The sequence below is a fragment of the Cinclus cinclus genome, chromosome 3, assembly GCF_963662255.1.
Source record: "Cinclus cinclus chromosome 3, bCinCin1.1, whole genome shotgun sequence".
Classification (NCBI taxonomy): Eukaryota; Metazoa; Chordata; class Aves; order Passeriformes; family Cinclidae; genus Cinclus; species Cinclus cinclus.
Window position 1 is genome coordinate 65,714,595 of NC_085048.1, and position 23,451 is coordinate 65,738,045.

Below are 23,451 nucleotides of genomic sequence, written 5' to 3' on the forward strand. Positions count from 1 at the left end.
CCAAGGAAATTTCTCTTGTGCCAGTTAAATCTCTTTACCTTTTTTTGGCAGTAAGACATCTGGTTCCTCCTGGTTTATTCATCATGGCTATTTTATTAGCACACAGGTTTCTAACATGATGGCCAGAGTTTGGTATTTTTTCTTGTCGTTTTTGTGACGTTACAGTGAACCCACACAGGTAGGGTGTGCCTGGGCTCCTGATAAGTTGAACAGCAAACAACAGCAAGGAAAGAAAATCAAGATCCTAACCAAGGAAAACAAACTTCGAAATAGTTAAAAAAACCCAACAAAACCTTGAGAGAAAAATCTTGTGATGTCTTAAAAGTGTTCGTCATTTCATTGAAAATATTGTGGCCACCTCCACCACTTGATTGCTTCTTCCTCCTTACTTTAAAGATGGTGCAGTTCAGTGCAGTGTACATGTATTTTGAGGGCCTCTGTGCTACTTCATCACCTGACTCCTCAGACTTTGCCATGAGAGCTGATTACCAGACTGACCCAGAATAAGCAATTATCCCACATACCTTTTGCTTTCCAAAATTTCCACAGATTAGTTGTTGCTACCATTAGTACTTATTGTTAAATGGCATTCCCTGCATGTTTAACCATTGGTCTGACACCATAACTTTCCTAGTTAGTTTCAGACTCTCAGCAGCAAAAGTGATTTACAATTTTTCTGTATTCCTGAAGATGTTTAGGCACAGATGCAAATCAGTGTGGTGAATTTAAGACTATTAAAAACTTTAGAAATTTTCTTAATGACGTTATAAGGACTTCATTAAGATACTTAGTAAGGTCTCAGAAGTCCATGAACCACAAGCAGAAAACCACAGTTTCAGATACAATCTGTTAGGAATTAGTGGTGAATTCACAGTGTTTGTTACCTGCATTGCTGCTAGTAAACAAGAGGAAGCATCTGCTGTCTATTTAAGCAGCAAAGATTAGCCAAAGCAATCAGTTTACTCCATAGATGTTGATCTGGAAAGGCCTTCAGGATCTAAATTATTCTAAATGTCTTGTTTCTCATTTTCCCCTTTCCCCATATTGCCATATAGCTTTCATTACAGGGGAATATGAAATCTAGAAAGGTGGGAGAGTCCAAAATGAAGAGATATCGCTGTAAATCATATAAACCTAGGTTAGTACAGTTGTAGTTAAATACTCTGTGATTCTTCATCTTTAGTACAGGGTTAGTAAATTATGATCATGGTATGATACAGTACCCACTACTTCTATAATTATCATTAGTATAATTTTGCATGGAAAATAGAGTTGAAATATAACTTCCTGTCCCTGTGCCAGCCTCCACAATGATCACAGTGCTGATAAAATTCTCCCAGCTATAATAGTTTTAGTTCTAATGTATCAAGTTTCATTGCAAAAAGACTTCAAAATATTTGATATTTCAGTTTCTTCACTTTCAAACTCTGTATTTTGCATGGACTTTATAGTACAGAATTGCTACATTCCAGCAAACGCTTCCATGTCTTTACATGATTTGGGACTTTCTTACAGAGGATTTTCCCTTCCCATTTACAAGAGTGTCTCCTTTCAGCTGCTTATTTTCTCCTGTTGTTGCTGTAATGTTTTTAGCAGGTTTATTTCTCTTACACTTCATTGTATAAAAAGTTGTTCAGCAAAATAGATGATTTCCTAAAATATCTTTGCTTTCTTAGAGTCATGGAGCATGTGATGTGCAGCATGTACTGTTGCATGATTATTTACAGCACAAGGAGTACAGACCGCATGGTCCAGTTGGCAGTGGCCTGGACCACAACTTTGGAAGACCCTGATTTCCTTTTCGGCTCAATTACTTATTTGCTGTGTTTCTCATTGCAGATAGCTTTAATTTTGTGCATCCTCACCCTCTATTTCTGACTCAGATGTAGAGTAAAAATGCTTTTAATCTATAAGCAATGTTTAGTACAATATGAAAGATCTTTTTCTTTAGGTGATGCTTCTGTAATAAGCACTCAATGCATGTTAAGTAATATTAGAAGAGGTCCCAAAATATCTTAGAAAGTGAAACAACATAGGAGATCTATTTGGGCAAACACTTGTCACAAAAAATTTCATCATGGTCCCACTACTTTTGATTTCCTACTTCTGTATATATTCCTGCACTGTTTTTTTTCTAGACTTTTCATAACCTTATGTGTAGACAAAAGCTCCCATTTTACTTCATATGTTCCTCTGACTTCACTACCTCTAATTTTGGTAACATTGTCACTCATTATTACTGCAAGAATTATCTTGACTTCTGAGTGGCTGGCATCATAGCAGTTTGGGCAAGTTACTTTGAAAAGAGGGAACTCCCTTTTACAGCTGCCAAGGTAATTTTCAGGTATGATAAAGTCCAACCACTGATGATTTTGTATTGAGTTCAGTTTTTGACAGAGAAGATAGTCATACCAAGGGGGGAAAAAAGCTCTTTTCAGAAGCTTTTGTCATAACTTTGTATCCATGTCAACACCAGTTTTCTGTTTTGTGCAATTTCATTAGTTTTCAGACATTTTAAAGCAAGCATAAATGGCTAATGCTGAGAGGCTGCACAAAGGGAGTGCTGGTATTTGTATCTGTTCAGTGCAACAGGGAGAACCCTGTCTGGATATTGAAGGAGAAAGGAGACTTCTTGCTGCTCCTTTGGACTGCTCATGTTTCCAGGGAAATCAGTGGGTGAATTTTGATTGGCACTGTACCTTTTGCAATATGCAAACTTAGAATTTACTACAAATGTGTTTAGACCCTTCTGGCAGAGAAATGAGATGGATAAAGTGTAAGTTGTCAACTTAATTCTTCTTTAAAAATTTGTATTTGAAGGGAGGGAGTCCTTTCCTATCAGTGGAGTCTTTAGCTACAGTTTTTGCACCTTCAAAGTTATAACAAAACTGACTCTGACTTTTGTGGTACGGCAAAAGTGTGGAAAGGGTTTCTCTTTTTTCACCTTCTTTTATAAAATACTACTGAAAAAAAAAATCCAGACTTTTCCAAATTACTTTTGCTGCAGAAAGCTCTAGCACAAAGAGTCCTTTGTTTTACAGGAGTATTTAAATCTGTGGTAAATTCTTGCTCTTTTGTGCTTGGGGGTTTTTTTCTTTCTCAGACAGGTGCCATGGAGCTCTTTGACATTTGTAGAGCAGGTGGGATGCCATTTTACTGTTGTATCTAATTGACAGAACCTTACATACACTCTCCATGCATCCTGCCTTGGACAGCGTAGGCTGTGGAGTTTTAGCACTTTTTTCCCCAGCAGCAGCAGCTTGTTTAACTCACTCCCAGTTGAAGAGTGAGAGTGATAGCTCGCTGACTGGCCTGTGAAACCCCTTGGGAATTCATACCTCCTTGGTGCTGAATTTGCCATTTTGGCTGGTTGGTCACTTGCTGTTGACTTGGCTACCATACATTGTATTAGGTATAGCCACAGATACTATTGTGTGAATGTATTTTATTATAAATAGCAGCACTGTCTGTGAAATCCTGTAATGACAGACATAATTGAGTATGTGTAAAAAACTAGAAGATGTCTGTGAAATGCTGTCTCTGGGGATGTGTGGATGCACACATCCCTCCATGCCTCCTTCCCATTTCAGATTCCCAATGGAGGGATTTTGCAAATGTCCAGTTTTGGGATTTCAGAAATGGTGGGGGTTTTATTTCCAAAAGGCTGGTGGGTGAGAAGGTCTCAGAGAAGAAAATACGTCCCAATTTTTTTTTGCTAATCTTGGCATGCCACCATCATTCTCAGTTCTTGCACATACATGTGTCTCATACAAAAAAATACATAATAACTGTTTCAAGTATAACTTCTCCTGAAGGTTTTACACTCCCTGGCAAATCTGGTTTACACAGGAAAACCACATTTACAAAGTGCTTCCAGCATTTAAATCCTGAAAGATGGATGTGTTTCCCCAGCAATTGTCTCTTTGTAGAAAGCAGGTGATAATTTCACTTTCAGAAAGGTAGCTGTAATTTATAGTGATTGTCACTGGATATGACCAAGAGGGGTAGGAATATCCAAACCAGTATTTAATGCATTTCAGTTGGAGTATAAATGAACAAACAAACCCCTTGCCCATGAGCAGCTGTAATTTTTAGAATTATTCTTATGAAGCATATTGAGTTTGAGATTCTTGGCTTCCTTGTGCAGCAGCCTGTTCCTCTGGCAACTGCCATCCTCAGTCATATCAGTTACATGCTGCCACAGCCACTCAAACATCTTGTGCAAATGTTAATATTAAAAGCAGGCCAGGTGGTTGCAAACTCTGGGATAGATCTTCAATTCAGTAGCAAAATTATAGGATTTACAAATAGCCTGTATAAAAATTCTCCAGTTCTCCAGGGGACAATGGTTGCTTCTGTGGCACTGGCATGCAGAGCATTTTGATGTCCTTTGTGGAATTCTTGATACCTGTAAACTCTAATTCTAACTTGCAGCATTGTATCTTGGCCTTTAGGCATGAGTGCCATTCAGGCATCCTTTGGAGTAAGTGCTGGCTGCTGTGGAAAGGACTTTCACAGTCTAGCTTTAAAAGAATTAAAATACAAAATGTATTTATTTAAAAAAAAAAAAAAAGGACCGAAGAAGTCTTAAGAGGTTATGTAGCCAACTCCAAGCCCCAGAACGGAATCTGTTGTACCAAAATAATGGATGTTGGGAGGCTCTCAGGAACAGGTTAGACAGTGATGAAGGCACCACACTGACCCCAGGCAATCAATTCCATTACTTTTGTGAACCTTGCCGTTAGAAAGCATTTTCTAGTGTTTAACTGAACGTTGGCCCAGCTGCAATTAAACCTGTTCATTCTTGCCCTATCCCCAATAGATAGAGAAGTTTGTTTTTCTTAGTGAAGCAAAGGTTTTACATATTTGAAAATTGTTTTCCGATTCTCTGGCAATCTTCTTTTGTCTTGGATAGAGCATCCTCATTCTTTCAATCTCTGCTTGTAAACATCTCATTTATGTGGTTGTCTTCTACATTTTCTCTTACTAGTCCATGTTAGTCTTCACATCTACGGCACACTGGGTCAAAACACAACCCAGAACTCTAGCTGACAGATTGGGCTTGGTGAACAGCACACAGATTGCTGCGTCTTGCACGTGGTTCTGTATCCTACTGGCTGTACTGGGTACATCCTCCTATGAAACCTGCTCTTCTGCAGCAAGTTTACTTTTTTGGATGCATGTTCAGGAGCTATTTTTAAGCACTCTGAGCTGTGTGTCATCTGTAAATTTAATGAGCATATTCTCTTTCTACTGGCCAGTCTGTTAATTAAAATATTGAAAAACAGATCCCTGCAAAACCTCACTCAATATATTTTTCCCTTTGGTGCCAGCCACTGAAAACTAATCTCTGAAAGTGTTTCTTTCAACCACCTGTGTACCACCTTATAATGGCATCAGGTCTGTTGAATAAAGTAGAAACCTTATTAGATTCAATATGTATTCCAGCTGCTGCTACTTCTTGTCCACTACCAATTATCCTCCAAAGTAGGAAATGAGATTGATTTGACAAAATTAATTCTTGTGAAATCCATTTGGCTGTTTAAAACTTACAGGATAATAGGGTAGAAAAAGAAACATTATATAACTCATTTGTGTGTCTTTCCAGCCCCATGCTTGCCCTCCCTTAGCCTTCTTGAACTCTCTTCTTCATGAGCCCTCATTTGTAATTACCGTGGCACAAGAGTGAGAACAAGAGATGGAGACAACAGTCATTATTACTGTCAAAATCCTGTATCTTGAATGCCAAGCCTGGGCATTCTTGGATGAAAATGAGCAGTTTGAGCTTATTTGAAACCATTAGGCTCACTAAGTACTCTAATACTTAGCCGTCTGACACTGCCCTGAGTTTTCTGTCATACCTGAAGCTTTTTACAATCCTTTCTCATGCATCTGTATAAGACAATCCAGCTGTTTAACCTCTGTTACTTTTGTATATATACATTTCTTTGGGAAATGGGTGCTAAAATATTTAAAACCTGTTTCTCCCTTGCTGAAATCTGTTTACAGACCAGGGTAATATTGTGCATGTTTTGGGTGTCCTTTCACTTCTCTTTGCAGACAAACAAACTCGAGCTAGGTGAATACAGGCAATAGAAAGCATATGTTTAAATCATGTTTTGTACACTGAAAACTGATTTAAGTAACTAGCCAAGAGGATAACTGTATTTAGTTTCTGTTCATAAGAAGTCCATATCTATTAGTATGCGTTTGGAAAATGCTAGGAGTTAAAAAGGTATCACAACACTTGGAAAATGCTTTTAGGAGGTAAGGAATTTGTCTTTTTGACAAGTCAAAAGGCAATATTTTCTTATATATGTCTGCACATGCAGTTTACATATACAAATACAATAAATAATATACAATGATATAATAAATTTTATCTCTAGGAGTTTTAGATTTCTGTATAAACCCCTGAAATTTGGTGAGTAATGAAAATTGTCTACATGAGACCCAATACCTTGCTGACACCTTACTGTGTGCTTATGTATTCCCTAAGTGCCTCATGTATTACCGTGGGAAACCTAAGGGCCACATAGGCTTTTCAGACTTCTGAGCAATTGCTCAGATAGCATACCCCTTAGAATCATCCATTAAAACCACCCAAAATAATTCAAGGAGCTGCAAGTCATGTGAAACTAAGTCATGGCTTGTATTTAGCCCAGAGCCCTGTAGGCTCACTGCCTGTCCCTGCTGCTGCCTCCTCAGCGGTAGGGACAGCAAATACAGAGTGAATCCATAAGGTCACTTGGCTTGTCCCTAAGACACAGGGTTACTACTACTGCTCTCTCTTATATTCCTCTCACTAATATAGCAACTCTTTTTTTTCATTCCTATTAATTCCCTTTCACATGTTCTGTCCTCAGTGACACACAGCAATGACCAAAACGACCAGTTTGTATACACAAATAATGTCATCATGTTATGAGGAAGTATTTCAGGGCTTAAAAACACACACATTTATCTCATTGCCCTGAGTTACACCCTCTTGAGCTGTCTTTCCCCTTGGTGTTTACACACCCTTCATGCTTTCACATAATTGCTGCATCCTTTCCAGTCCATTTAACCTTCATCTAGCCAAGCAACAGTTGTTTGTTTAAATTTATTCTCACAAATCACATCTTCCCACAGAAGTCAAAAGAAACGTGTGATGCACTTCAGGGATCAAGTGTATTAGTAATTTTCAAAAACCCAAGTCTCAATTACTTTTTGTTAGTCATATGTTGCTACAGGATACATATTGTATTGTACTGAGGCAGCATATTTGGCCATGTAAAACAGAATTGTCTAATTATTAAATCCTTGCAAATGAAAAATCTTTTTTTTCTGAGAAGTAGAGCTACCAGCCTACTCTACATATACTGAGACAAAAAACTTTCCCTGTAAAACTTCATCAACATGGAGCCAGTGCAGTAAGCTAACTGCCCTCAAGGGCTGTTTTATCATCATTGATGCAGCTGGTTGAGTTGTGGAGGGTAAATTCCTCCCACTCACACCACCACACTCACAATAATCCTTCTGTTCGTTAATTTCCCAAAATATTTATTGAGAGAATTGCTTGGAGGTATGTTTTCAGCAATGCTTAAGCCTGTTTTCACTTGCTTTTTTTTTTTTTTTAATTACATTTTGGGAGGGGGTTGGCCTGTGCTTAAAAGCTAGTGTCTCAGATAGATGGCTTCTTCTCATTTTAATTACTTTGACAGGCACCTCTCCTTTCCAGCTGAGCTACCCTAACTGGAAGCAGCTGCTCCTTGGAATTACTCCCCCTCCTCACTATTTTGCAGAAGTAAAAGGTGTCACATGCCCCTTCAGTGAATTTATGGACATGAAGTCCAGTGTGGACCTGCTTGTGTAGAGATGTTTCTCTCTTTTCTCTGGTACTTAATGAAGTTTTATGAAGTGAAACATGCTATTAACAATATAGGGAAAATGAAATGTACAGATTGGATATGATCCTCCACTTCTTTTATAATTCTTGTTAGTGTGTGCAAATCAGGTTTTATTACACTTTTCCATGGGAGTTTTAAACTCTGATTTGAGAGAGGGTCCAGAGTGATTGATGGTAAAGCTTGCTGGGCAATGAAGAATAAGGCATTTCTAGAGGGGCACGGACTCTGCGGATCAAGCTCATGCCTGTGTTTATAGCCACAGCTGAAATAAATACTTATAATCTTGACTACATTGTCAGAATCTTGTGAATGCTCCAGATTTCATGACTGGTTTGATAATTTATTTAACATCCTAGCACCTGCAGCCAGTGATGTAAAAATTTCAATTTGCTGTTGTTTTTTAAATAATAACAACGTAAATTCCAGGTTTTATTTTTCAATAGAAGGATGAAGATGTGACCTAAGTGCACTCTAATGACTTAGACAATTGAAAGCTAAAGCATTTCAAAAGTCTTTTAAAATTTCATTATATTTAGATGCAAGTGTAATATTTGGGTGCCTGATGTCTGTGATTATTGAACACTAATCATTACAACAGAAATTGCAACACAACTGCTTTCCTGCTTGCTGGCCAACTGCCATTTGTTTTCCATAAACTCCCTCTTTATGTACATATCTGGGCTTGCTGCATGGCACACAGGTCAGCCAGGGGTGCAGCTCTGACATGAGGAGGACACCCACGTTTTAGTCAGATGTGGTGCTTTGGAGAACAGACAGAAAACATTTAAAAGGAAAGGTGGGGCAGCTGTTTGGAAAGTGAGGGAAGAGAGCTGATGAGAGCTGTTTCTAGGGATGGAAGTAAGAGAAAAAGTTCTGGCAGTGGAGCAGCAATTGCCCCAACAGAACGAAAGATCTGAAAGAAGAGGCTGAAGCCAGTACATTGCTCTCCAGTGGCTGCAGTAGAGAGAATTGACCTCAGGCTGACATGATACACAAGCAAACATCAAATTATCACATCTGGTCACCTGTGCCTAGCTGAGAGCATCAGGCAGGTTTCTTTGGTCAGCTTCTGCATTAACTAGGTCCACCTACTCCTTTGCTGCTAATGTATTTATGTGACTTAGGCTTTGCACTTTTTAAGGCTATATTCTAAGCTCAGTTCTGAATCCTTGTGGGACTGAAATTCAGGCTTTGGTAGGGTCTGTTTTTTTCTGGTTCAGATGGGGGTGAGGGTAGGGCAACTGTATTAACTTTCAGATAAACATTTGAGGAAAAAACCATTGTTTCTGCTGTATTTTGGGGCAGTATTTAATTGGTAAATTGGGGAATGGGTGTTAGGTGAAGTGTGGAGGAGGTGACTTTTGGATGGAAGGGATCTTTTCTGAATGAGAAGCTAAGCAATTCTTCCTCTTGTTTTCTTCCAGCTGTCATGTGGAATATGACATGTTTGTGTCACATATACTTTGTTGCAATAATATTTTGTTAAGGGCAACTCTGTAAAGTTTTATCTCTGTAACAGGCAGATAACTTGTTGTTGTTGTTTTTTTTAAGAGCTATATTTGCATTTCATGCTCGGTTGCTTTTGAAAAGATGCAATTAATGAAATTGAAATTAATGAAAGCTCTTGGGTTTCTCCAGGAAGTATTACTTTTAAAAATGTTAGTTTCACTTTCAAAGGGAGATGCAATCACCTCTGAGGTGCATACATTTTTATCTTAAAAATCTATGCTGGTCAGAAAGTGAGTAGTAATGTAGGTGTCACACTGTGAGATTGGTCATCTCTGTTGATGCTCTTTTCATCTTTCCACAGCTGACTTGGAGTGATATTTCCATCAGCACTGAGCATCTCTGAAATAAACAGTTACCACACACTACTGAGTTGTACCTTATGCCACTTTTATGATGTGCTTTAGGATGAGATCATCAGACTCCTTTGCATTAAGAGTTTTAACAAAGGAGTCAAAGGACACCGCATTTGGGAAAAGCAGAGGCCAAAGTTCTATTCCCGGTTTTGAGGCTAGCTTTTCATCTTTTTCACTTCCAGAGTTCTAAAATTATTTGGGAGAAGAACAGCCAAAAGACACTGAGATAAATACTTCTGTCTCTATGGCCTTTGTAAGTCTCTTAAAAAAAGAGCATCCCTTCTAGCAGCTGCTTACGAAAACAATTCAATTAGTTGAGCAACCTCATATAAATGACAGTGCAGAGAGACTAACCCTAGGTATCTCAAAGGATGCCGAACTCCTTTCTGAAAGGAGTAGAAACATTTGTAACATTTTGTAAAAAGTGCTGCAGAAAGCTAAGAAAAAAAGTGAATGCTAACTATTTCAATGTTGACAAGAAAAAACAACACATCAAAACTGGCTTTGTTGTGCAGGCGGAGAAGAGAGGATGCTGAATTTAGGTGGAGAAGGCAGAAGTAACACAAAGAACAAACATTTTAGTGATTTCTGGAAAATCTCCAGAAAGTGCCTGATACAGTGGGAAGCAGTCAGAGTCCTTATCTGTGGGCACTTCTGGAATGGCATGATGTGCACCTAAGTAGGATCGTGGCTGTGGTTTCCCTCAGAATATGTGCTCTTCACCAGTCATGCTCCAGCTCCCAGAACCCCTCCACTGGCTGGCCTAGTGCTATTGCCTCCCAGTCAAGAAATGTGATGCTGTGCTCCATGACAGGGGAACTGGGCAGGATATGAGAGGCCTCTGTGAAGTGTATCTGTGGGCAGGAAGGATGTGGGAAGGATGTGAACCTTTCCTTTCTTTTTATGAGTCAAAAGATATCCTTTCAGGAGGGCTGTGATGTTTGCTGTGTTTAGATTTCTTCTCCTTGTATGATTTTTCATGTAAAGTCACAGCTACTATATTTTGAATGAAGCCTGAAAAACTTCAGAGTACTTCCGTGTCTCCTGACTGTGGTGCTAGCCTAAAATATTAAGCCTACAGGAATGATTTCCCTGGGTGTACATGTCTCCCACCTTCTGATTTTTTAGTCTAGTAGAGTACTGATATCTAGGGGAATGATAGATCAGGTGTAATGTGCAGAGTTCGGACTTTTATCAGAATAAAGCAATTTGTTGTTCCTAACTGCTTTCTACTGATAGAATTAAACAGACTTAACTCCATCTGGTTTGTGTTTGGCATATTAGTGTGCCACTCATGCTGGGACGTGCTGCTCTACCAATGAGGCTGGTAGTAAGACTGAGAGTTGACACCTAAACCTCTAAAAGAATAAATAATGATTTCTGACCATACAGCATATAGTACATGATCTAAATACCATCCATTTTAAAGCCATTGGACAAATACTTTCTGTATGGCTTCTAAAATCAGGAACATTTTATTTTCTATAGTTGTCTAACTGGCAGAGGGTACTGAAACATGATCCTTTTGGAATATTTGGAAGTCTGATGTGCAAATGGATGGATCATGGATGCATGATGAATCTTGTACTCTCTCATAGTTTATGTATGCACGTTGTAGGAGAGTCTGGGACAGTGATAGCCTGTGTGTCAGATCGACTGATGGGTCAGGTGTGTCGGTCCCAACTCTATCCCATGGCAGAGAGCAGTTTCTGAAGCAGCTGCTGGCATGTCTGCTTTCTCATGGAGGGCAGCTGCTGGCCCCTTTGGCTGATACAGGTGATCCCTACTCCAAAGGACCATGCTACCAGAAATAATAATACTACTTAAACAGTTCTTAAGGAAAATAATTCAAAAATGAAGTTCAGGGGAGAGGTAAAAGAAATTATATTTTAGAAGGACTTTGAAAAAAATGTAGCAAGGACAATGAGATAAGATTGTTTTAAGATGGATCTTGATAATTTGATGGGATGGAGCCTACAACCACTAAGAGCTACATTCGCAATCAAAGACTGTGATGTGAAAATTTGCGTGTTTCAATTTAATGACCTCCACCAAGCAGGAGGAGGAAGAGAACTGAAAGAAGATGCAATCACTGGTAATAGTGTGTTCCATTGTAATGTGCTTCTGTTAAGAGTTTTAGGGCTTTGGCAGGTCACCTGCAGGAGCTAGCTGGAATTTTTATTTCTCCCCTTCCCTGCAGCCTCTCTGCATACAATGGCTTGCTTATTTATTTCTCTGTGGCTTTGAAGTTCCGATTTGGACTTCATCTACTGGGCAGGGTGTTGTTAGTGATGTTGAGAAACCTCATGTGTTTTGTTCATGCATGCAGAGTTAATTGCCAGGTATCTGAGCAGGAGGCCATTTCCCTCAGGTCCTCTATTAGGAACCCATGAAGTTTGGTGTCCATTTACTCTGTGGAGCACAACCCCCTTTCCAAGGCAACCTGATATCACCCTCTTGCACATAGTTTAAAATTGATACCAAAGTGCTTAAGGTTGTAGATTTCCTGGATTAAATGCCTTTGATGTGGGTGACAACAGTTGTGATAGTCTGGTTATGACAGCGCATGTTGGCTTTTCCAATTTATTTTGACACGTATTTAAATTTTTCCCTATTAAATGCTTTGTTGAAATACTTATGTGACATTGTGGTGACATGGCACACACCACTTTGGAACAGAAAGTTTGTCATCTCTTACCTTAATGGCTCAGAGGTTTGTGTTTCAGGTTCGTGCACGGAACAAGGATTTGTCCTAGTGAAGGCCATCTCCCTAAACCCTCGGTAAAGAAAGGATAAAGATGAGTTTCACTATGGCCACCTTAACCTGGAGCTAGGATCCTGCTCTGAGTATTCCTCTAGAAAAAAGTCCATCTCTCTTGAATACAGACCAGTGCTCTCCAAGTTGGTTAATCCTGCCTGGTTTGTCTCTGTGGGGAACTCATATTAACTTTACACCCACGTGTAGCTGATGGAGTGATAGGAAGACAGGCTCATATGCACAGTGCATCTGCCAAAACTCTGCCAGACTAGATTGACCACATATGTGCCAATTGCTTCCATTGCCTTTTCAGAGATGTGCAGAACAACCACCGGGAGCTTCATAGCCGCACTGCAAGTGCAACACACTGGTGAATCATATCAGGATTGCTGCCCTGCTGCCCAGTGCTGTCCCTGAAGGTGCACAATGACCATCTTTCAAGATCCTGAATGTTACACACCTAGTCAGAGCTCTTGTGAAATGTCACAAAAATCTCAGAAAATTGACAGATTTATTTCTTCTAATAGCTGTAGAGAGGTTTCCAGTGCAAGATGCTTTTAGAGACCAGTCTTTTGTAGATGCTCAAGTTATTGTCTAGGCAACTACAGATAAAACTGCAAACAAAAACTGTATTTTGACATGCCAAAATTCAAACAATTTGTTATTCTGCAGTAGCAGTTGTAACACAAAATACTGCACTCATAGCTGGGCTTCAGAACTCTCATAAGATCTGAGTTCCTGCTTGTTCTAAAACTCCCATACTCTTTTTGCAGCTGACTTTTGTAAAATGCTCCTGGGATTTAGTTTTGCAGGAAATTGGCTTCATTAAAATAGAGGAACCCTGTCCTATCTAGAAGGAGGGGGTGATTCTGTTTGAGGGAAGAGCAGGGAATTATTTTAGCATGTCATATTCATTGAATGTCTTGTGAAAATGTGAATGCTGTGAATGTCTGAAAATGTGCAAATACTATAGTTGCAAGACCATAGAAGAAGGTAGCTATTGTAAACAGCCATGGATTTATTTTGATTCTCTTGTGTCCATTTGGTTTTAAAGCAACTGCTCCTAAAGTCGTGATTTTGCAAGATCTTTCTTTCCTTATCTCACTTTCTTGAAATCAAAGGCTCTGTGTCTCACATTAAAGGCTGAGGGTAAGACTGCCACAGCCATGCATCATGCTCCTCTGATGAAAGCTGCTACCTCCACAAAAAGGATGACATAATGGCTCAGGAAGCAACTCTGGGACCACCACAGTTTGCACTGCAAGACTGAAAAGTGTGGCTATTCAGGACCTGGTTCTGTAAGTGATATAGTCATCATTACACAGAAGCAATGACCTCGTCGGCAGGGAGGGGCTGGGCAAGTGGGAGTACTGCCCCTTGCACCTATTTGATCTTAATCTGTTGCCGCCCAAGATGCAGCAATGAGGGGGTTTAGAGTTTGTGCTGCAGAGTTGTTGTTTTGCTTGATTTTTTTCCTTAGTATGCCTCCATCTATAAAAAAGGCGAAGTACAGGAGATAGTGTGTATGATGAGCCCAGAGTGCTTAAATCCTGAGATGAAGTGTGCCTTGTTCAGATATTTTAAAGTAGATTGACATTACTACTATAAGTGGTTCAACGTGAATTTCAGAGGGTCAGTCAGTAAATTACCCCTGACTAATTAAACCAGTTTTGAGTTATGCAAGCCATCTCAGAGTGCCAAGAGACTTCACTGACACGCCTTTAGTCTTGTACTTCATAGGCTTATAGTTGTGTACAATTTAAAGGTCAATTAGAAGAGATTTTATTTTTGGACCTTTCATTATTTCTCATTACTAGTCAATAGGATGCATTACACAGGGTGTATCCTACGTGTGCATCCTAAAGGAGGGGCAGTAAAATCATAGGTGGTTTCTTTACCACTTTCTCTCAGCATAATTCTCTTTTACTTTTTCTGCCTCTGCTCCCCACCTCCTTTCCTCTGTTCAGTTTGTGCTGTTGACCACTCTAGCAAAAGCTGCAATAACAGAGTTCTTGGAAAAGTCTTGTCCCTTTTTTTTGTGTTAGTTCATGAGAAAGGGTTTTGGCCAGCTTTTCTCTTCAGTGCTAGCCTACAAGCTAAAATACACAATCTTAGCTTCCAGGATAGATAAAGAGCATTGCTGAGAACATTGAGGGAAGATGAGTGCAATAACCCCACTTTTCCTTTTTTTCATTCTCCAGATACTATTTTTAGCCCTGACAGCAAATGGTATCATTTGTTGCTCCAGCCCTCCCAGGCCACCGGTGCTGTGCGCTCAGTGGGAGCCTTGTCAGCTGTAGGGCTGGCGAGTGGGCTGAGGGGAGCTGGTGCCAGGAGACCCTGGGGCTGAACAGAGAGCCTGGAGGGGAGCACAGGTTCTAGGGCAGGGTCTGAGTTTTGTTTGGGTGGTGCAGGGCATATAACATACAGCCTGGCAGTAAGCAGGGTAGCAGGGATGTTGGAGTACTGATTGCTCAGCTTTGGGAGCTCTCAAAATGCTTGGCCAGTGTGTGACAGCTGCGTATCCATTAAATACATCACTTTCCCTCACACCCAGTGCAGACAGGTGCTTCCAATAAATGGCAGCTTGAAACAGTAGCTTTTCAAGAAGCATCCAAACATTTCAAAGCTTAGGAATGACCACTAAGAGTAAAGGATTTCCTTGCTGCTGGTCACAGCAGAAGCTGGAGTGAGGCGTGAGGTAGTGGGGTAGGCCTTCAGGTCAATCTTCTGCAGACCTCTGCCACTCTTTCCATACACAGGCAGTGGGGTTTGGCCACTGTTATTTAACGTGCCAGCCCCAAGAAGTGCGTGGGGGAGGGCACTTAGCAGTTTCCCAGGTAGAATGCAGGAGCATTGCTGCTGCTGACTGTAGTTAATAATTATTTGACTATAATGGGGATTGGGGGTGGTACCAGAGGGGGCACGAGGCACAGACGTTGGGGAGACAGCGTTTTCAAAGTCCTCCCCAAGGGCGATAGGTGACAGACCACCGCTCCTCGGGAGAACGATGGAAAACAAAGCGGTACACAAACTCTAACCCTGAACTAACCAGGTGCCCCTTGTGCTGCCGCCGTGTAATGTGTGCGGCTGGCATCTCTTCCCAGTCTTTCCCCAGTGTTAAGAAAGCTCTGTTGACTTGGCCGCTGGAGCTCCCGGCCGTCAGGCGAGTGGTACCGGGAATGGCAGCAAGAGCTACGCCAGCGACCACGCGCGTCCCGACCCCGGCTCTTTGCTTTTGGGGGGCTCGCAGCCGCCGGGGCGGCGCTGGGGCCCTTTGTTGCCGCCCTGGGGCGGCCACATGCGCCGGGCGAGCCCGCGGGCGGGCGGGGAAGGAGGCACCCAGCCTCTCTGTCGCTGGGTCGAAAGTTTGAGGGGCGGTGGCGGCGGCGGGGCTGTCCCGCGGTGTCCCGGGGCGGGCCGGGCCGGAGCGGGGCGGGGGAGGGAAGGAAGGAGGATGGCGGGGCGGGGCGGGCCGGCCGCGGCGGCGGCGGGGAGCCGGCGGTGATCCGACGGCCGGGCCGGGGCATGGAGGGGGAGCGGGCGGACAGCCCCGCCACCCCGGCGGAGAGCGGCACGTCGGAGGTGTTCGCCCAGCTGTGGGCGGACGTGATGGGCATCCTGGTGAGTGCGGTGGGGACGGGGTCTGGGACCGGGGTCTGGGACTGGGGCGGCCGCGGGGGCAGCCTGCCGCGGGACGGGTGTTCGGGGTTCGGGTGGGGGGATGCAGATGCTGCGGAGCGCTCGCCGGGTCTTCCAGGCACCTGCTGCGGAGTTTGCCCGAGTTGGAGCGTGCCCGGCTTCTGCGGGCACGTACGTCCCAAAAAAGGTAACTTCACGGGCAAAGCCACCGTTGTGTCGGTGGCCGGCTTCGTCGAGGTTCTGGAGCAGAGCTCTTTGGGCTGTCGCGGTGGAAGTGGCGGAAGGGCCCCTTGGCGCCGAGCACCGCCAAGGAGCGGGTCCGCGCAGGGGCTGCCCGCTGGCGGGGACGCGCCCAGGAGCGCCGGTTCAGCCGATCAATGGGCGCATTGTCCCCCCAGCTGCCCCGGCGTGCCGCCGATTCGGGGCAGCTTGGGCTGAAGGCGGTGTCGCCTCAGCCTCCGCGTCCCCCGCACGCGTTTCGGGGTGAAGCCCCCGCCTGGGGGGGGCCGCCCGTCCCGCAGCGCTCCCGGCGCCCCGCGGCACTCCCAGGCGCCGGCTTTGGAGCTCTTACTCCCGGGAGTTTTTCGGAGACGAGTTGCTCGGTTACGGCCCGTGGAGTTTCTGCGCCGGTGATCTTCTGAGGAGGGACTAATCCTCGTAATTCACTGGTTACAGACAAAAGAGATGGCCCCAGTAACGAGGGCTCAAGGAATTATGTTTAATGGGCACGTCGCGTACCGACAGGATGGACTGGATGGCAAACAGTAAAAATACAGGAAGAGTCAATCCTTTATTTCTACTTGCAGCGAGAGAGTAATATTTACTTTAGGCGCAACATGATAATTACCGCAGAGGACTGCCACTCAGCAAAAAAACAAATACTAACGTTATATACGTACTGGAGCTGGCAGCCTTCCAGTGATACAGGAATGTGGTAATCAACAGTGGAGTGCCTGTTTATTCACTTTAAAAGCAAATGAATAGGCTTGATGCGTGTTAGTTTTTGTTCTTAACATTTAACCAGCATGCATTCAAGAATATTACGAGAAATACTTTTTGGAAAACTGCCGTGGAATATAATGAATGGTAAACCCATAGGATCTAGTTCAGAAGAAATGTTATAGAATTGAACAGAGAATTTAATTAGCATTTTATGCTGCGTTTTTGTTTTTTTTTACCACGTGGACTTTATTGTTAATATTCAAAGGTTAAAAACCTGTCTCGTTCCTTTTCTTCGTAGAATTTCTCCATTGACTTGACGTTCAGTTTAATAGCATCCAACTGTGTACACTTTTTCAGTATTAGCAATTTAAATCTAAGAATGCAAGCAGAGTCAGTTCTGCCAGTTTGTAAGGAGCACACAGTTGGTACTCTATGAACAGTCTCTTTCTCTCTTTTTCTGGCAGGTTTCAGTACTGCATTTAGTAAGAGCAAAGTGCTATTGGATGCCTGGGAAGGAGTGTTTGAGGAGGGCAGACCAACAGCCTAGCATGCTGAAGCTCTGTGCAGAAAAAGATCTGATTGTCACACAATTAATAATTTGAATAGGTTTCTTTTGGCCATGCAAGCTAGTTTCCTTCCTGGGAAAACAGAGTTATTTAATCATTATTTGTCTTCTAATAGAACTATGCTAAAATCATTTGTCTTAGAGTTGGTCAGCTTTACGGAAAGGAATAATCTTGTGATTATGAAGTTGCTGGTTTATATCTGTTGTAAGCATCACCGGGCATTATTAGCATTTCTTACTTCAGTGTTTTGTGTTGCAACACAGCTACAAATATGAAAAGATACATTGTGTTGGATCCCCTATAACAGGGAAGACAGAAGCTCTACTCACTGCATACTGTCAGTTTTCTTCAGATGTAGATTTTGAAAGAGTTTCTAGTCTTTGGGGCTGCAAAATAAGGTCCTAATATGAACTGAGTATAAACTTAAGTAGTGCTCTGTCCCTCCCTGTTTGAAGGCAAGGAAGAGGTAGCTCCAGTGCCATTTCCACTGCTCATCTTTGTAATGGTTAGAGCTTTGTTTCTTTCAAACCTGTGCTGCTAAAGGCAAGCAGTAAATTGGAGTTGTGGCTTCCGAATGGGAAGCTGGTTGGTTGTAGTCTATGATGCCACATCAGTGGCCTGTGTAGCTGGCTTGCTTCTTTTGCATGGTCAATTATGTTAAGAGCATGGGTCTTAATTTCTTGGGATCTGTAGCAGTTCATGACTCAAACTGTCTGGGCAGCACAGATGTAGACAACCAGAGTGATTCACTGGGGACGCCTCTATACATGAAAAAGTTGGTGCAGTGATATGCTGGCTGGGTTGACTCTGCAACAGCCTGGAAGCTACCAAAGGAATGCACTAGCAGAGGGAGAGAGGCAGGAGAGAAGAGCCAAGATCTCTCCCACCTGCAGTGCTCCATCCAGTTCTGGGGTCCCCAGTACAGGAAAGGAGGGATGGAGCATCTCTCCTGTGAAGAAAAGGCTAACGTATTGAAATTGTTCTGCCTGGGGAAGAGGAGGGTTCAGGGTGACCTAGTTGCAGACTTCCAGTACATGCAGGGAGCCGATTTGAAGACTTTTTACAAGGGCATGTACTGACAGGACATGGGGGAGTAGCTTTAAATTAGTAGAGGATAGATTTAGATTAGATATTAGGAAGAAATTCTTTACTGTGAGGGTGTTTAGGCGCTGGCACGAATTTGCCCAAAGCTGTGCATGTCCAGTTCAAGGCCAGCTTGGATGGGGAGCTCTGAGCAAATTGGTCTAGTGAAAGGTGTCCCTGCCCATGGCAGGGGTATTAGAACTAGATGATCTTTAAGGTCACTTCCAACAGATGCCATTCTGTGATTCTGTAATCTTGGAAGGAGAAAACTAGAATGAAATTAAGAAAGAAGGTGATCATCAAAAGTTTGTTGATGGCATGAAAGAGAAAAATGCATTCTTAAGCCATGACTGTGGGATGATACAGGATGCAAAGAACCTTAGGCAGCATCTAGCCTATCCTCAAGCTGAAACAGGGACAGCTCCGAGGTCAGGTGAGGTTGCCTGGGGCTTTACTCAGTCATGTCTTGAAAACCTCTAGGGACAGAAACTGCACAATCTCTCTGTGCAGCCTGTTCCAGCAATTTGCTCTCCTTACGGTAAAAAAGATGGCTTTCCCTAGAAGTGATAAAATGCCTGATTCTTCCCTCCTCATACTGAGAAGTTAGAGCAGTGGGAAAGAGGAGGGGAAAACGTTGCCTTCCTCCCACTGGCCCTGCTGGAAGTCTTGTGTGGTGGTGTCTACTCTAGGTGCGGAATTAGGACGAGGCCATAGTGTCAGCCCACTGACATGAAGTTACTTGAAATAAAAATTGATATTTGTATAAATATTTATATTGATACATCTCCATATTTCTATGGATAAATATATTTCATTGTTTGTGTGTTTTTCATTATGTTCCTTAAAATAGGACCTCAGGAGGAGGAACCTGTGATGGCAGATCCCAGGTCTGGAGGGGAAGCGAATAGTTGTCAAGTGCTGCTTGTAAGGAGCATATTTTATGGACTTTGAAGTCACATAATAGCCCTGTACTTGATAAATACTGAGTGTATGCTTGCAGCTGTATTAGGTCATGCGGAAGTAAATGTGGCTTTTCCCTTTTGCACTTTTCTAATGAAATGTTCTATAGGTACAGGTGTGGTATAAGCACCTCAAGCTATTTGTGCTGTTAATGGAGCTTGCTAGATAATAAAATTACACCCAGAAGCTTTTGCTTAGTCTGTAGCAAGCGCATGCTGGAATGTATTGGATAATTATAATTTTCAGTGTTTGAAAGAAATGGTGGATTTTGGAAGTGTATTAAGGTTTTAGAGAGCGGTAGACTATGAGCAGTAATAAAGAAATTTTCTGCATTGCCAAAACTCAATGCTATAAAAAAGGGATATTTTTGGCATAGAATCATGTATTGATGCGGTGGTAGCAAACTCTTTGTTGCTAAAGGTCTAAAAGTTTGTATGTTATGAGATCTGGGAAAAAATTTTAACATGAAATGAAAGTCATGAACTTAATTCTTTTAAAGATGTACTTTCAAAACATGGGCTATTGTCTTAAGTACAGGGAAGTCATTCCAGTGCCCCTCTTTTTTATGCACAGTTCTTTTGTATAAATATAGGAGAGAGATCGGGGTCAAAATCCTGACGTTAATGAAATCATTGGCAAAACTCTGATGAAATTTAGTAGAACAGGAGTTTCACCAAAGAAAGTATTTTATTTGTATGAGGAGATTCTGTCTTCAATGGCCAAGATGCAAAAGATACAACAGAACTTGAAAGAGATGCCATGGAATTAGAAGTCTTTTCAGCTTTTTATTTCAAAGCAGTATTTAGTTTCTTGTTTCAAACTACTGAATCAATTATAACAGCTGAAACAAACAAAAAGAATTTTCTTTTTTGGTAATATTTTGCAGTTAATGCTGAGAGAAAACCAGCCCTATCCCACCATCTGCTGTTAGTTGAAGAGAGCACAGTATTTTGAGAGCCATAAAGCTCACTTGGCTACCGAGAGTCATACTATTTACATATATAATCTGTCTTGGTCTCCGTGCTAAAGTGACTATTTGAATTTCTTATCAAAGTAATATAGAAAAAAACCAAAAGAGAGAAAGATGCCAACTGATAATGCTGCTGTGATAACATATAATTTGGATACTGGCTAACATACTTTGGGAAGAGGAATTTGATATTAAGCCAGGGAGTCTGGATATCTGGAAGGATCAGGGAAGTAGATCCCAAACTGATAAAAGCAGTTGTAGAACTGCCAGGAGGAGTTGTGGCAGCTGAAGATTTCTTCCAGGACTGATCTTCCTTAAACCCTCATTAAATCACTGTAACCTCCTATGGAAATCACTGTTCTGTTGCTCTCTCAGTTTGTCTTTGGGTGACTCTGTTTTTCTGGTGTCAGATTGGCAGCAAAAGGCCACTACTGCTGAGATCATGGATGCTCAGCACAGCTCTGTGGAAACGTGCAGGCAACTGAATAACTGCTTCAGGTAGAATGTGCTTTTGAAAATGCAATATACTTGTTTTTTATGATTTTTAATGATGACATGTCAGCAAAGTGCCTGTGGCACTGTGTAATTAACTCAAAACATGCTTTGGGATGTTCTGATTCAAAACATTTTTGTTCTGACTTCTATTTGGAGTACATTTTCTAAAGCATATTCCCCTTGCAACAATAAGGATGAACCCAGAAGGCCTGGCCTCTGCTTTCAGACTAGCAGATATTACTTTTTCTATTTTACAAAACCATGGAGGATATTTTGCTTTCAAATAAAGAAGTCAAAAGAGAGAGCAATTGACTATCAGTTTAGGTGTTGGATTCAATTTTATACTGTAAACTTAACCTGTTGCATCTCCTTTGCCTTTCCATGAAATGTTATGCCTAGCAGTGCTAATCCCTTTATGAGAAAAGACCGCTCACAGAGATAACCTTTGGTCTAGGCTTTTTCTTGCATGTCATGGCACATAAAACAGATGTCTCCATCAGAGAGTTTAGTCCCCCTAAGACCCTACACCATGAGGAGTGATAAGAGCTTTTGGTTCTGGTGCCTTCTTCATTCTTTCTTGAAAGCAAATTCTTTCTCTTGCTGATTTGCTGTGAATACCAACTTGTAAATACTCTTTTACTTTATACTTTTTTCATCTTTTGAAAGTCAGTCAACCAAGCTCTGTTTTTTAAGAGCAGTGGAATACAAGATTGCTAGAATTTGCCTGTAATGATGCCTTCTTCCTTTTGTGGATATGAAAAGAATGGCAGTCTCTAAGCAGAAAGAAAATGGAAAAATTGATGTGGAAAAAGAAAAGTTGTTGCACATAAGCACTTAAAGAAGGACTTCTATTACATGGAATACAATATACTGTGCTACACATGTTGGTTACGATTTTCTACAGCCAGGTGAAAACTTCTTATTTTTAGTGTATCTTAGGGCAAATTACTTTTTACAAAAGTAGGTAATGATTAATTTAACTTAGTCTGATGCTGTGTATAAATCTGTGTAAATTAGTGCTGATTGTATAAAGTGCTGTGTGAACAGGAGCAGAGTGGAGGAACCAGGGCGTGGAAACGGAGCACCGGGTCACTGCTGGATGTGGCACAGAGCCAAGGGACAGAGGGAACGGGTAGTGCCCAGGGCAAAGGAGTTTGAGCCAGAATCTCTCCTTCCAGACCCAGGTTGAACTGTTCCAGTTTTGGCCGTGGGCTGTGTTCCTTCAGGAATTTTTTTCCCTTCAGAGGTGGCACTGTGAAGGAGAGAGTGCTTAAGGGCTTGGTGCACCCAGCCCTGATTCCTGGACCTTTCTGGGTCACCCTCTTGTCATTTGGAATCTGTGGTTGTAGCTTTTCCTTCTTGCAGCAGCCCAGGCCTTCTTCTTTTCCGCTTGTATTATACCTGCTTGTATTAATTAACAGTATTAATGGTCATAGAGTACACGCTGTGTTCGGACTTTAGGAGGTTCAGAAAGACAGGAGGAATAGGAATTACTTTATAATGACCCAGCAAAGTGATTTGTCATAATACCTGTTTTAACAGTGAATGCGGCTAACAATTTTTCTCTTGGTGATTGCTTGACACAGCTGATGACTAATGAACCTGCTGCTTTGTCTGATGGCATTATTAGTGGTGGGAGGAGGAGGAAGATGGTTGTGACTGCAGGGATACTGAGGTGGCTTTGAAGGATCTGGGTTCCGTGTTTTTCATGAGAAAATGGACAAAAGGAAGAAATTTGGTTTCATATGTGCCAGTCTAAAAGTAAGGTTTCTATTATAAAAATATGTTCTCCATTAAAATACATGTAGACATGTAATAAGGTAAAGAGTTATTAAGGGGTTTTATTTCTGCCTGACATCAAGAGACAACTCATTGGCAGGGAAAAATTACAACATTTTGGGCACAGAGGTTCACAACACAAATTTCCATTATTGAAAATAACCATAATAAAAATAAAAGGAGGTGCCTGTGCCATCTCTCCCCACAATGTAGTTCCTGTGGTGTAGGTCAGGTGTGGGCATCCTGGCTCTGCTTTCATCTTCTGGAGGTAAGGGCAACATTTTTCCTGGCTTATGGTGATAGCAGAATTTTCTTGTCTACCACCGTGTTTTGGAACACAGACTTATAATGTACCAGGTTTATTTGAACTAAGATTAGTATAATAAAATACATAATGGTTTAAGTTCTAATGACACCTGTATAAGCATTTTTGAGCTACATACAAGTTTTAGAGGCATGTTTCCTATGAAGAGCTGGAAATTAAGAGTGGGGATTGTATAACCTA

The 23,451-nt window shown here is 41.8% G+C and overlaps 1 protein-coding gene across 2 annotated transcripts in view; it reads left to right on the forward strand.

Annotated features, from left to right (window-relative positions):
* Window positions 1-23,451, forward strand: part of LOC134041888 (SAM and SH3 domain-containing protein 1-like) — a 522,564-nt gene that overhangs the window by 389,531 nt on the left and 109,582 nt on the right. The window contains exon 1 of one of the 2 annotated variants that reach the window (XM_062488931.1): window positions 16,038-16,133. The exons of the other annotated variant lie outside the window; for it this stretch is intronic. Coding sequence (XP_062344915.1) covers window positions 16,038-16,133 — 96 coding nt within the window. Of the gene's footprint in view, window positions 1-16,037; window positions 16,134-23,451 lie in introns of those variants that run through there. 2 annotated transcript variants of the gene reach the window in all.